The sequence below is a fragment of the Sus scrofa genome, chromosome 2, assembly GCF_054392235.1.
Source record: "Sus scrofa isolate SSC_HxYL_T2T_F1_AM1 chromosome 2, Sscrofa_HxYL_maternal_Yorkshire_Landrace_v2.0, whole genome shotgun sequence".
Classification (NCBI taxonomy): Eukaryota; Metazoa; Chordata; class Mammalia; order Artiodactyla; family Suidae; genus Sus; species Sus scrofa.
The window spans coordinates 53526537-53541563 of record NC_139384.1 but is presented as its reverse complement, the minus strand read 5'-3'; the positions used below and the strand labels follow the sequence as shown (position 1 = coordinate 53541563).

Genomic DNA, 15027 nt, shown 5'->3' with positions numbered 1-15027 from the left:
TTATTTTGCTGATTTTATCTTTCAACAGGGAAATGGAAAGAAATTAATAGATGGCAAAATGTTTTTGTTTTTGTTGTTTCCTATTAGATAACCAGATTCTTAAATGTTTCTTTTAAAATCAGTTTACTTATGTTCACAAACAACTAAAAGTTTCATATCTTTTAAATTGTTTTTCCTCTCCACCTATTCACAATGTTGAGGAATACAACTATCCAGAGACCCATTTCTGGATCTTAAACCTGCTTGACCAAGTTATTAATGTATTTATGCACTGTAGGATATGGCTTATATTGGAAAGGTATGCATTGATTTATTACGATTATACATAGGTATTTTCATGCATATATAATGTATAAATTTCATGAAAATATACCTGCAGGTATATATGTGTATGTGTGTATTTACATATACATGCTTCTGTGTATGTGTTTGTGTTTCTAGTGATAAAAAAGTGCTACCTATAAGATGCTGATGAGCTATAGTGATACCTAGGTTTTCTTTTTTTCTGCTTACATGCTACAGGCCTTCTTTCCAGCCCAACCTTTATCATCATCCTTGTATTTTCTTATTTCTATGGAAAAATCTTTCAATATCCTGGTTTTTTCCTCAACAGTCATTATATCACTACTCTGATTCAACCAGGAGACCTACACTTCAATACTGTTCCTTCTTATAACCATTCAGAAATTCTTTTTTATAATTTTTTTAATTTTTTTATTTATTTTGTTGTTGTTGTTGTCGTTGCTATTTCTTGGGCCGCTCCCACGGCATATGGAGGTTCCCAGGCTAGGGGTTGAATCGGAGCTGTAGCCACCGGCCTACGCCAGAGCCACAGCAACGCGGGATCCGAGCCGCCTCTGCAACCTACACCACAGCTCATGGCAACGCCGGATCGTTAACCCACTGAGCAAGGGCAGGGACTGAACCCGCAACCTCATGGTTCCTAGTTGGATTCGTTAACCACTGCGCCACGACGGGAACTCCCCAGAAATTCTGAATATGCTTTTATTAAATCACATTTCCTTTCTTTGATCAAATGAACCAGTCCTGTTCTAGCTATCCCTCTATCTTTTAGCTCCTTAGATAACATCTTAATTTTGTTTTAGAAGGCCTTTCTTTTCTTTCTTTTCTTTCGTTCGTTCGTTCTTTATTTTTTACCTTTTTATGGCCATACCTGATGCATACGGAAGTTCCTGGGCCAGGGGTTGAATCTCAGAGCTGGAGCTGCAGCCTATGCTACAGCCACAGCAACACTGAATCTAAGCAAACTACACCAGAGGTTGCAGCAACACTGGTTCCTTAATCCACTGAGTGAGGCTGGGGATTGAACCCAAAACCTCACAGAGACAACGTCGAGGCCTTAACCCACTGAGCCACAACAGAAACGCCCACTCTCCCTTCTTAATTAAAAGAGACTTACACCTCTCTTCTTTAAAGTTAAAGCCACTTTTGATTTTTAAAAGTGTGTAAGGTATAGGTTGATCTGTTTATTTTGCTTGCAGAGAGAAATGAGTGATGGAGGAGTTACCATTATTTAGCATGCAATGTATTCTGTGCCCAGAACATACCAAACTCTTTGAAATAATGATTTCATTATTCTGCAGAAGTGACCTAGAAGGTGGATATATTATTTAATACATCTGATGAGACAATTTAGACCCAACGAGATTCACTTTTTCAAAGAGTCTGTATGGGATATTTGTTAATGGCATGGTATTGTGATTTAATTTTTTGTGTTTCTTGCACATAAAGCAACTTAGTGAATGTTTCACTCTGAGGTAATATATTCAATAAATGTATCCTTAATTTAAACAGATGAAAAAAGAGCATTGGATAGCAATTATTTTTCACTAAATTTGTGCAATTAACTATTGAATAGGAGGACATTTGTGTATATCCTTATCTGTTATTAATTATTTTTTAGTGAAATGTAACTGATGACACACCAAGAATTCTTTTTAATTTGGTTAGTACATGTCATCGAAATAAAATTTCTGCAAACAGCCTCAGTTTTCTCCTATTGTTGGATTTAGCATTTGACCTTTATAAGAATCTCTTTTAATTTTTCCAAACAGTGCTTTTTTGATTTGTTTTGCTTTTTCAGAGCCACTCTTGTGGCATATGGAAGTTCCCAGGCTAGGGGTTAAATTGGAGCTGCAGCTGTTGGCCTATGCCACAGCCAGAGAACTGCCAGATTTGAGCCATGTCTGTGACCTACCCCACAGCTCATGGCAGTGCCAGATCCTTAACACACTGAGTGAGGCCAGGTTTGGAACCCACATCCTCATTGATCCTAGTTGGGTTCCCTCAAATAGTTTTTTAATTGTTTTTGAAAACAATTAATACGTTTCCTAAAATAATGAATTTTGAGTAAATATAATTGTAAAAGATACATAGTGTTAATTGTTTATGTCATTATTTACTGGAAATTAATTTGAATAGCTTCCAATGTTATTTCAAGACTATGGTCTATTGGTCTCTAACTATAAAAATAGATGTGGACTGTGTTAGGGACAAACACAGCAACTCACCATGGGTCCTCAGGGTCCACTAGCAACAGAGAGATTGATTGTGGACACCGGGGACTCTTTCCATCCTAGGGTTTATCACCCTGGGCAACATAGAAAACAGGAAGGGGAGAAAACTTTTTTCTGTTGACATTAAATAACTAAAAAATCTTTCTTGGAGACCTAGAATCCTTTATTTCAAAGACACTTTGGGAGTTTCTTTTCAGGGTAGAGCACCTCTAAAAACATCCATTAATTCTGCCAGTTCTAGGCAGAACACATTCCTTTTTAGGTTAAGGGGAAATATACTCCCTGAGACGACTAGTCATTACTCTGTACAAAGGTTCAAACAGTCTAATTTATCAATAGTGATGCTAGAAATTCTTACTCAAGTTGTATCACCACCACTTCCACTTAGCACTCAGTGGACGGAGATGTGAGTGACTTGGAAAAGAGAACAGAGTAGATACCATCTCTGTTCTGAGTCTGATTTGAGCTGATAGTTTCCAAGTTGCCTCTTCTCATCCAGAATTAGTAACAATAAGGTATTTGGTTTTACCTACCTGAACACAGAGATTGGCTGAGACTGATCCTAAGGCCTTTGCGTGAAGAGTGCTAAAGTGTTTTTACAAGAGTCTGAAAGTCCCCGAAGACCCTCACACTGAAATCTCTGTTTGTGGTCCCAGTCCCTGAACATGAGAACCAGAATTCCCAGATACAGGTCTGATTCCCAGATACAGGTCTGATTCCCCACAGAAAGAAAGACAAACTGAAGGCTCGTTAGTCAAGTCTCTGTGCAAAAATATTGCCCAAAGAGACAGCCCAGGAACGTGCTTAGGTAACATATTGAGTAACTTAAATGTGATGACTCCCCCCATTGTTTGAATTGTTTTGAATTGTATCCTTTATTTTCTGAGGAGTGTTGCTGATGGCCCTGAGATGGAAAAAATCCAGCCGATATAAAGCACATGACTCTGGCCCTCATGTTCAATTTAATGTGAATGTTGGAACTGATACTGAATGCAGAGCAAAAACATTGTGTATGTCAAGAACAAACATTGGTTTATTTCTCATAAAAATCAGATGATGTACAACATACAGTTAAAACGGAAATGTCAGTATAGACACAATAACAATATTTTAATGAAATTATTAGGACACCTATTATATACAGGGTACAGTTTCTAGCTTTATTTAAAATTATTTGGATGGAAAACATATTTTTTCACATAATCCTGTGAGCTTCCTTTCAGCATATGAGAATGTTGTCATTAAATACTGATAACACTTCTTAATTTTACATGTGTGCGGTATTTTCGAGTCAACAACTTTATAGAAGAAAGGCTATGTCTAAATAAGTTACTTTTGCATGAATACCTTTTAAAATAATGCCCGGGAAAGAGTCGACATTCAAAAGATATTCGTTGACTGACTGACTGGGGGATGAATGATGCATACATGAATGAAGAAGTACAATATCCATCCTAAAATTATGAAGTTATTAGGTTTTTAGTTCCTAGGACCATAGTCTTTCTTTAATATAATTTTAACTTTGATAAAGAATCAATAACAAGTCACATATCTTCCTCTAGAATATTTATTACTATAGAGTAGGGGTACAAGTGTTCTTAGGGTTAATATCTAAAAATATTGCAGAGCTTTTTGGCTTTCAAATAAATAAAGTAACAGACACATTGTGGAGAATAAAAAGAAAATTACAAAGATTTTTTACCAACACTAATCTACTCATTACAATGATTTAAATCCTTGAGGTTCTTTGCAGAGTTCAGATATACACTTGAAAGTTGTTTTTTCCTCCCTCTGTAATGTTCTTTGCATGTTGTCTTTCATGTGACCAAAGACACTGCCTGTACAAGATTCATCTTACAAAACTGTCATTCCCTCATCAGCTCTGCCAACTATCCCATCAATTTAGCATTCCTATAACATGGTAAAGGTTTTTTTTAATATTTATTTTGCAATTTCCATTGTTATTGATGTTTTATTTTACAAACTGATCTCTCATTTGTAGCTTAGTACTCATTGAACTAGAGGTATTTTCTATTTCCTGAGTCTTCAATATGCTATTTAATAAACATACCTTGGTCAACCAGACAAAACTCTAAGACACTACCATCACTGGATCACTAAATCTCACTATTCAAAATATTCGTCCGAAATACACACATAAATAAATATGCTGAAAAATTGCTGACACTGTATTTCCATCACCCAATTAAACAATAGATTTATCTTAATTACATTGTTTTAAAGTAACACAAAACTATATATACATTAAATTTCCATTGATTCAACCTCTCCCATTCTCATTCCCTCTACCACATCTGGAGGCAAAGAACTATTAAATAATTTAACATTTTTCTGTTTTCTAAATCATTTAACTTATATTTACTGTAATAAGAACCCTAAATATCTCTCCTCAACAAATTTTTAAGTATACACTATAGTGATATTAACTGTAGCTATAATGTTGTATGACAGATCTCTAGAATTCAATCATCATACATAACTGAAACTTTATACCTATTAACCGCCAACTCCAGTTCTCTCCTTCCCTTTGTTTCTGGCAACCATTCTTTGCTTCTGGGTGTTTGACTCATATAAATGGTATCAAGCAGTATTTGTCCTTCTGTGATTAGCTTATTTCACTTGGTAATATGTCCTTAAAGTCCATCTGTATTCTTTTTTCTTAAAAATACTTTTATTGTTATGTTCTTGGATTCATAATATATATATATATATCTCATGTATTTTATATATATGTATGCTCAATATATACTCAATGGACACTGAATATCTACATACAAATTACTGAAGTCAGACCCCTAAATTATACACAAAAATTAACTCAAAATGGATCAACAATCTAAACAAAAGGTATAAAGTTATAAAACTCTCAGAAAAAAATAAAGAAGTAGATATTCATGATTTCGATTTGTAAATGTATTCTTACACATGACACCAAAATTGCAACTGACAAAAGAAAAAAATAGATAAATTGGATTTTATTTAAATTAAGTATTTTGAACATCAAAGGACATTATCAGGAAAGTACAAAGATAATCTATGGAATGGAAGAACATTTTTGTAAACTATGCATCTGACAAAGGTCAAATTTCTAAATAAGGAACTCCTAAAACTCAACAACAAAAAGTAAAATAATATATATAAATAGGCAAAAAAAATTTTGGTTTTTTTCCCCAAAGAAATTAAAGAGGCCAAGAAGACATGAAAAGATACTTAACATTATTCAGACATTAGGGGGATGTGTATCAAAACCACAATGAGATACTAATTGCCACCAACTTGAAGAAAACAAACAAACAAACAAAAAAACAGAAACAGAAAATAGCAAATGTTGAGGATATGGAAAAAATTGATTTCTATGTGTATTGTGAGAATGTTAACATTGTGAGAATGTTAAATATAAAATAGTTCAGCTGCTGTGGGAAATAGTCTGGTGCTTTCTTAAAAGTTAAATGTAAAATTACTGTAAGACTCCAAAATCAACCTACTTATATACTCAAAAGAATTGAAAGAAGACAATCAAACAAGGACATGTACATGTAGCATTATTCACAATCGCCAAAAGATGGACTGATGTCAAATGTCCAGCAAAAGATGAATGAATAAACACATTTTGGTATGTGTATACAATTGGATATTATTAATCCAGAAAAAAAATGTAATGAACTATCTCACAAAAAGGAATAAAGTGCTTAGGAATAGACTTAACAACAGAAGTGTAAGGTGTGTCAACTGAAAACTACCAAACATTGAGCAGAGCAATTAAGGAATAGACAAGTGAATGGAAAGATACCCTGTGTCCACATGGATTGGAAGATTTAACATTGGTAAAATACCCATACTACCCCAAATTGTTCTGCAGATTCAGAGCAATCCCATTGAAACCCAAATGTCATTTTTTACAGAAATAGAGAAACAATCCTAAAAATCATATGAAACCACAATAGACCACAATAAAATAAGGACTGGTAAAATTCTCATCATGTTACAACAGGTGGGAATCTTGAAAACACGCTGATTGAAAGAAGCCAGGCATAAGAGGTAATGTTTAGTGTGAAATATCCAGAATAGATAAATTCATAGGACTGAATGCATATTGATGGTAGCCAGCAGCTGGAGAGGAGGGAGTAATGTTGAGAAATTATGTCATGAACACTTAGAAGATACTGAAATGAAAGTAGGTAGAGATGTGGTTATACAATAATTATCACTGAGTTATGTTGTTTAAAATGATTAATATTACAGTATCCATACATTATTTAAAATAAACTTAAATACAGTTAGCATGTTTAACTGTTATTTGTGTCTTTTTCAGTGACGTTCCCAATTTTATATTTTCCCATATAATTTGCATGTATTCTCTATAAAAATTGTGTTACAATAAATTTTGCCTATTATATGCAATAAAATAGTGGATTTTTTGTCTGTTTGTTTTGTTGTTGCACCTGCAACATATGGAAGTTCCTGGGCCAGGAATCAAATCCAAGCTACAGCTTGGATCCAAGTCACAGGGAGCTATGTCACAGCTGTGGAAATGCGGAGTATGTAACACAAGTTGCCACAGCAGGAACTCAAAATAATTGTCTTTAACATTTCTTTATTTTGCCTTATGTTTTACAGAAATTTCAAATTTGGTGAAGCTACATTATTTGCTATTTGCAAATTACCCAACTTAAAAAATTAACCAAGGGGTTTCTGCTAACCTCAAATACTCTGAAATGTATTAACAATTTACATATTTTCCTAAAAATAATTGTTTTTCCAAAATGAATATAACATAAGAATAAAATCGACTTTCCATATTCACATTAATTAGTCTTTTTAGCATAAAAATTCCTTTTTTAAATGAAATTGAAACTCTTTATGTACTCCTTTCTCTTCCTATTAATCTTGGCCCAGATCCCATCACGTTAACTTTCTAACCAGAATAACTCCACATGTTCAATTTGCATTCCTAAGAAAGTTATTATTAGTTAATTTATACTTATATACACATTAACAAAACAATAGAGTTTTATATAATTTTTAAAGTTAAATTATGTGATCAAGCACATGTCTTATTCTGCAAAATGTTTTTTTCATTGATGTGTATGATTTTGGACTTGTCCATATTAATTCATTTAGCTATATACATCATTCTCCAATTTGGCTGGCACTAAAGACCTACTTGAATTTGCACATATTGTGTATTATCCCCAAACCACAGGCTGGAATTTGATTGCTGCCAATGCATAAATCTAAGGGTGGAGGCACAGTTTTCTGAACTGGAGGCAGATACCAATGATTCCATGCAAGGTGGTATGAGATCACAAGCTTTCATTTTCCTATTGATTTTTTGTTATTCAATCAGCCTAGCCAGATATAATTATGGATGTTATTTATAATTGCCAATATTGGAGCCTACATATCTGAGTTATATGGAGATAAAAGAAAATAATGCACAACATTATAAAATTAGGATTACATACAAATGTGCTCATATTTGTGTGTCATATCAATCACCATAGCTTCTACACACATACATATACACATATATACACACATATACATACATGAAGAGAAAGCATTCTGTAGTCCCAAAAGTGATGTATGTGTATATATATATATATACATCAGTAGAACATTTCAAGAAGCAAATGTATAATAGCTTTTTCTGTACAGTAGAGGGTTGGCTACAATCTTTATTTTAAAATATTCCAGAAGAAAAGAAACATTCATAAATTAAAACAAAAAATGTTCATCTATTCTTGATATTGAGGAAAAGAACATCACTCTCAATTTTTTAACTTAATTTTTATAGTTAAAATATACTTTATTAACAAACCAGTTTTCCCCAAACACTTTCTTCATTGCCTTCTTGACATCTTTGTTCCTTAAACTGTAGATAATGGGATTCAGCATGGGGATCACAATGCTGTAAAATATTGACACTATCATGTCATGGTCCAAAGCATAGCTGGAACTTGGTCTCACATACATGAAGAGAACAGTACCATGAAAAATTGACACTCCAGTTAGGTGAGAGCCACATGTAGAGAAGACTTTTCTTCTCCCTTCAGCAGAATGCATCCTCAGAATAGCCAACAGAATGAAACCATAGGAGATCAGGACAATCAGAATAGTGACTAGTTCAATAGAACCCACAAAGTAGAAGAGGAGAAGCTGGTTTGTGTGAGTGTCAGAACAAGAAATAGCAAGGAGTGGGGGGATGTCACAGAAGACATGCTTAATTTCATTGGAGGCACAGAAGGATAGACTAAATGTGGCCACTGTGTGTACAGAAGCGTGCAAGATGCCACCAACATAGGAAGCAATGATGAGTGTCACATAGATTCTGGGGGACATGGTAACTGAATACAGGAGGGGGTTGTAGATGGCTACATAGCGATCATATGCCATTGCAGCCAAGAGAAAGCATTCTGTAGTCCCAAAAGTGATAGAGAGAAGCATCTGTGCTGCACATCCAAGCAATGAAATAATTTTGGTTTTTGACAAAAAATCTGCTAACATTTGTGGGGTAATCACTGAAGAATAGCAGGCATCCACAGATGAAAGTGCACTCAGAAAATAGTACATAGGGTTGTGGAGCCGGGAATCCCCAATGACCAATATAATCAGTCCTAAATTTCCCATCAGAGTAAATAGGTAGATTGTTAGAAACAGGAAGAATAAGATGATCTGCAGTTTAGGGTTGTCTGTGAAACCCCTCAGTACAAACGCAGTAACCTCAGTGGCATTCTTCATATTGAAACTTCATGGAACAGATTTAAACATAAAATTACAATTTATTTACTACAAAAGAATTAAAAAAAAAAAAAAACACTGTGACTTGAGAGAACCTGAGCTATGTCCTCAGGTTTTGTGGGAATGTGTAATTTCCCAGTGGCAGTCAGAAGACTGTGACAAGTTAGTTGAGTCAAGTGTGAATGCCACTCACTGAAGAATCAAATGGCAATATCTGGATGTTCATCTGCTGGATGAATTCATATTATTTCTAAAATTGTTATTCTTAAAAATTATTATTTCTAAAATTATCAGGTTCACTGGTTAATTTATCACTGGATGCTACTACCTGTTTTCATATTAAATTACATTAAAACACCAAGTGATTCACTAAAAAAATAATTTCCTTTTGACAGGAAGACACATGAGATGGAGTATCAACGTACAGATCATTGGAATAGAATATCAGCATTCTAGGCTTTTCTTAATGGTGTAAAATGATTTGCTATAATCCAGTCACCTGTAGAATGAGAAAGTTAACATATGTTTTTATAATACTGGAGTAAATATTTTCTAAATGTGAGGAAGCATCATAAGAAAAAGATCAGTCTCAATACAATTACTTATAGTAGTTCAATGTCATACCTTCTTCAAGACAAATAACATAGGATTTAGAGTCTGAAAGTATCTGTTCATAGGCCAGGTTCATGATTAAAAGCCCTGTGTGATGTTAGGCTTGCACTCCAAAGTTTACCCTCTTTATACCAGTAATTTATGTAAATGCCCAAGCAGACAAAATAGTACATAATGACACAGACTATTAAAATGTGTAAAGCAATAAATACACAAAGCAGTTTCCTTTAAAAAGTTCAGTTTTGGTTACAAATTTAAGATGACCATATAATTGAACTTTGGTCATCAGATGTATACATTTTTAAAACATTAGAAAATATTGGATCACAGATTTAATATTATAACTTAATAACTTTAAATGTATGTGATCTGAGTCTTAATCCAGATATTCTAGTCCTTACCTACATGTAATATATTGTTTTGTGATTATTAATATGCACCAAAATATCATTTTACCAGCGTTAAATGCAGAGAATCAAATTTGGATTTTTCTTTTTTTCCTCTACTCACTCTTTACATCTCTGGATTAAAGAATAAAGAAGTGTTCCCCTCCTGGCACAGCAAGTTACGAACCCAATGTTGTCACTGCAGTGCCTTGAGTTGCTGCTGTGGTGGGGTTAGATGCCTGGCCTGGGAAATTCTATATGCCATAGACAAGGCAAAATAAAATAAAATAAAATTGTGAATTGTGTGTTTTGTTGAAACCGAAAAATATGCATACCAATCACCACAATTCCATGTTCTACATTACGGTGAACTTCAGTTTACTTGGGTAAATGAGATAGTGAAACACTACATGTTTAAATACTTTATAATTCTCTTGAAACAGACATTTCAGCTAGAAGCCAAAATAAAAGTTATACTGAGTAAAACTAATTCAATATTAGAATGTGTTGAAAGCATTCAGAGCTATAAAAAGGAAATGAATGACAGTAATTCTTGAAGAATTTAGTAATCTGGGACCAACGTTAATGTAAAGCTTCTTCTAAAAATTCAATTTCAATGGAAGGCAGAAAATCCAAATGTCTTTGGGTCAACCTAGAAACACTAAGTTCACAAAGGTGGGGAAATATAATAAGAGCCATGTACCAAGCACATGTAACAGGAATGGGCTTTTGTATGCATTCCTATATTTCCCTTGTATAGGGTCTCTCACAGCTAGTAAGTGCTAGAACCAAGAATTTACCCAAGGTCTCCAGCATAGTATATCCATTTTTCACCATTTTTTACTGCCTCCTGTAACACCCTGGCCTCATTCTGTAACTGACCTCCACTTGCCACTCTCAGTGAAATAAAACATGATTGTTGATGCATCTTTAGATGTTTTTAAAATATGTTGAAGACTGGAAAAACTGTGGGAAATAATACAGTTTAAAGTAGACTTACATTTAAAGTAGATTCTATATTGCAAAGTCAAAAACAAAAATATAATTGACTGTTTTTCTCATTATAGCAAAATATAAGCATTCTGATAGGTGGCTAGGTCAATTGTTTTCTTGCCTTCCACTGACAAATTTTCCTAAATGTGCTTATTTTAAACAGATATGTCTTCTGTGAATAAAATAAAAACATATGCTCAATTTGAAGCACTCTTTTTAACTCTGCAGAAATTCAATTTTTTCCATTTTCTCTATTGTATTTAGTTACCTTTGCAATAGGCGACAACTAAAGGATTGAGTAGTAAGAATTCAAAACATATTAGTACTGATATTTTAGGTCCTACCTCCTAATTTATTCTGCAAATGACCTGAAATTTCCTCTTGCCTGTGAAATAACAAAGGCAGGTTTAGATACACTGAATTGATATGGATTGCTTATATCCACTTATTCAGCTAATTGATGAAACCACAGGAGTTGCCTCTAGGGGAATATGATCCAATTATCCTCTGGTTCAAAACAGCAACAAGATGGTTCACTCCATGTTGCTCTTTATTGAAAAAATGGAGTCCTTCAGCCTCTGATTTACAATGATGCTTTAGAGATTTGTATTTCCCTAATGATTGGTGATGTTTTTACTTTGTTTATTTTATTTTATTTTATTTTATTTTATTGCATTTTATTGCATTTTATTGCATTTCATTTCATTTTATTGGTCTCTTGGCCATTTGTATGTCTTTGGAGAAATGTCTGTTCACATGGTTTGCAAATATTTTCACCTATTCTTCAGGTTGCCTTCTCACTGTTGATTGTTTCCTTTGTTGTGCATATTTTTAGTTTGATATAGTCCCGCTTATCTTATTTTGCTTTAGTTGCCTATGTTTATGATGTCATATCCATTAAATTATTACTAATCTCAGTGTCATGATGCTCTTTTAAAATATTTTCTTTTGTAAGTTTTATAGTAGCAAGTCTAATATTTAAGCCTTTAAGTTGGCTTTTGTTCATGGTGTAAGATGAGGTTAAGTTTCATTTTTTTACATGTGGATATCCAGTTTTCCAAAAGCGGTTTGTTGACATGACTATCCTTGTCCCATTGTGTGATATTGATAATCTTGTTGAAGATCAATTGACCAAATATATGCGAATTGATTTGGGGGCTTTTTTTAAACACTGTTGCATTGGTCTACAAGTGTGTTTACATCAATACCATATGGTAGAAGTACTGTAGATTTGTAATATATTTTGAAATCCGAATATATGACGACTCCAGATTTATTCTTTTTTTTTAATTTTTTTCCCCTGTACAGCAAGGGTATCAAGTTATCCTTACATGTATATATTTCTTTCCCCCAACCTTTGTTCTCTTGCAACATGAGTATCTAGGCATAGTTCTCAATGCTACTCAGTAGGATCTCCTTGTAAATCTATTCTAAGTTGTGTCTCATAAGCCCAAGCTCCTGATCCCTCCTTCTCCCATCAGGCAGCCACAAGTCTATTCTCCAAGTCCATGATTTTCTTTTCTGTGGAAAGGTTCATTTGTGCTGGATATTAGATTCCAGTTATAAGTGATATCATATGGTATTTGTCTTTCTCTTTCTGGCTCATTTCACTCAGTATGAGATTCTCTAGTTCCATCCATGTTGCTGCAAATGGCATTATGTCATTCTTTGTTATGGCTGAGTAGTATTCCATTGTGTATATATACCATTTCTTCCAAATCCAATCATCTGTCGATGAACATTTGGGTTGTTTCCATGTCTTGGCTATTGTGAATAGTGCTGCAATGAACATGCGGGTGTCTGGATATATGCCCAGGAGTGGGATTGCGGGGTCATATGGAAGTTCTTTGTATAGATTTCCAAGGTATCTCCAAATTGTTCTCCCTAGTGGCTGTACCAGTTTAAATTCCCACCAACAGGGCAGGAGGGTTCCCTTTTCTCCACAGCCCCTCCAGCACTTGTTATTTGTGGATTTATTAATGATGGCCATTCTGACTGGTGTGAGGTGGTATCTCATGGTAGTTTTGATTTGCATTTCTCTTATAATCAGCGATGTTGAGCATTTTCTCATGTGTTTGCTGGCCATCTGTATATCTTCCCTGGAGAACAGTCTATTCAGGTCTTTTGCCCATTTTTCCATTGTTTGATTGCCTTTTTTGCTGTTGGGTTGTGTAAGTTGTTTATATATTCTAGAGATTAAGCCCTTGTCTGTTGCATCATTTGAAACCATTTTCTCCCATTGTGTAAGTTGTCTTTTTGTTTTCTTTTTGGTTTCCTTTGCTATGCAAAAGCTTTTCAGTTTGATGAGGTCCCATGGGTTTATTTTTCCTTTTATTTCTGTTGATTTGGGAGACTGACCTGAGAAAATATTCATGATGTTGATGTCAGAGAATGTTTTGCCTATGTTCTCTTCTAGGAGTTTGATGGTGTCCTGTCTTCTATTTAAGTCTTTCAGCCATTTTGAGTTTATTTTTGTGCGTGATGTGAGGGTGTGTTCTAATTTCATTGCTTTGCATGCAGCTGTCCAGGTTTCCCAGCAACATTTGCTGAATAGTCTTTCTTTTTCCCATTTTATGTTCTTGCCTCCCTTGTCAAAGATGAATTGACCATAGGTGTCAGGGTTTATTTCTGGGTCCTCTATTCTGTTGCATTGGTCTGTCTGTCTGTTTGATACCATTTCTGTATACCAGCAATGAATTATTAGAAAAGGAATATAAAAATACAATACCTTTTCAAATTGCACCTCAAAAAATCAAATACCTCAGAATACACCTGACCAAAGAGGTAAAGGACTTATATGCTGAGAACTATAAAACTTTAATCAAAGAAATCAAAGAAGATGTAAAGAAATGGAAAGATATTCCATGTGCATCATGGACTGGAAAAATCAATATTGTAAAAATGGCCATACTACCCAAAGCAATCTACAGATTCAATGCAATCCCTATCAAATTACCCATGACATTTTCCACAGAACTAGAACAAACAATCCAAAAATTTATATGGAACAACAAAAGACCCAGAATCGCCAATGCAATCCTGAGAAATGAAAACCAAGCAGGAGGCATAACCCTCCCAGATGTCAAAAATATTACAAAGCCACAGTCATCAAAACAGTGTGGTACAGATTTATTCTTGAAGATTTCTTTGGATATTTGGGGTCTTTTCTTTTTTACAGCTTGCCCTATTTCTATTAAAAAAAACCTGATTTTTTGATAAGGATTGCGCTGATTCTTTAGATTGCTTTGGGTAGTATGGATATTTTGTCAAATGTAAAGTGAAACTATAATTGCTCATCACCTGTTAGGATGGTAATTTTAAAAAAGCAACAGGTATTGCAAAGGATATGGAGAAAGGAAACCATTGGACACTTTTGACATGAGTGTAACTTTTTACAGCCATTACAGAAAACAACATAGAGGTTTCTCAAAAAAATAAAATGAAAATGAAACTAACATATGATCTAGAAACCAATACTGGGTATTTATCTGAAAGAATTAAAATCAGGATCTTAGAGAGAAACTGCACTCCCATGTGAACATTATTCCCCACAATCAAGATATGAAGACAGCTTAAATGTCTATGTATGGAAAAAATGGATTAAAAATCTGGTGTGTACATATAACAGAATACTATTCAGCCTTAACAACAGAGGAAATTCTGCCATTGCAATTACAGGGATGGATCTGGGGGACATATGCTAAGGAAAATAAATCAGACAGAGAAATACAGGTCCA

At 34.2% G+C, this 15027-nt stretch overlaps 1 protein-coding gene across 1 annotated transcript; it reads right to left on the bottom strand.

Moving 5' to 3' along the window:
* Positions 1-8342: 8342 nt before the first annotated feature.
* LOC110259573 (olfactory receptor 5T2-like) lies at positions 8343-9299 on the bottom strand. Its single transcript, XM_085011681.1, has 2 exons — positions 8641-9299; positions 8343-8469 (listed from the first exon to the last, which is right to left on the bottom strand). The coding sequence occupies exons 1-2, from the start codon at positions 9297-9299 to the stop codon at positions 8343-8345; spliced, it is 786 nt and encodes a 261-aa protein (XP_084867807.1).
* Between the last annotated feature and the right edge of the window lie 5728 nt (positions 9300-15027).

Bases quoted from the DNA above. Each gene is read 5' to 3' on its own strand.
- LOC110259573 (XM_085011681.1), bottom strand. From the start codon at position 9,299: ATGAAGAATGCCACTGAGGTTACTGCGTTTGTACTGAGGGGTTTCACA. The intron at 8,470-8,640 runs GTTGGCTATTCT...AATATTTTACAG, and splicing joins ATCTCCTATGGTTTCATTCT to CATTGTGATCCCCATGCTGA.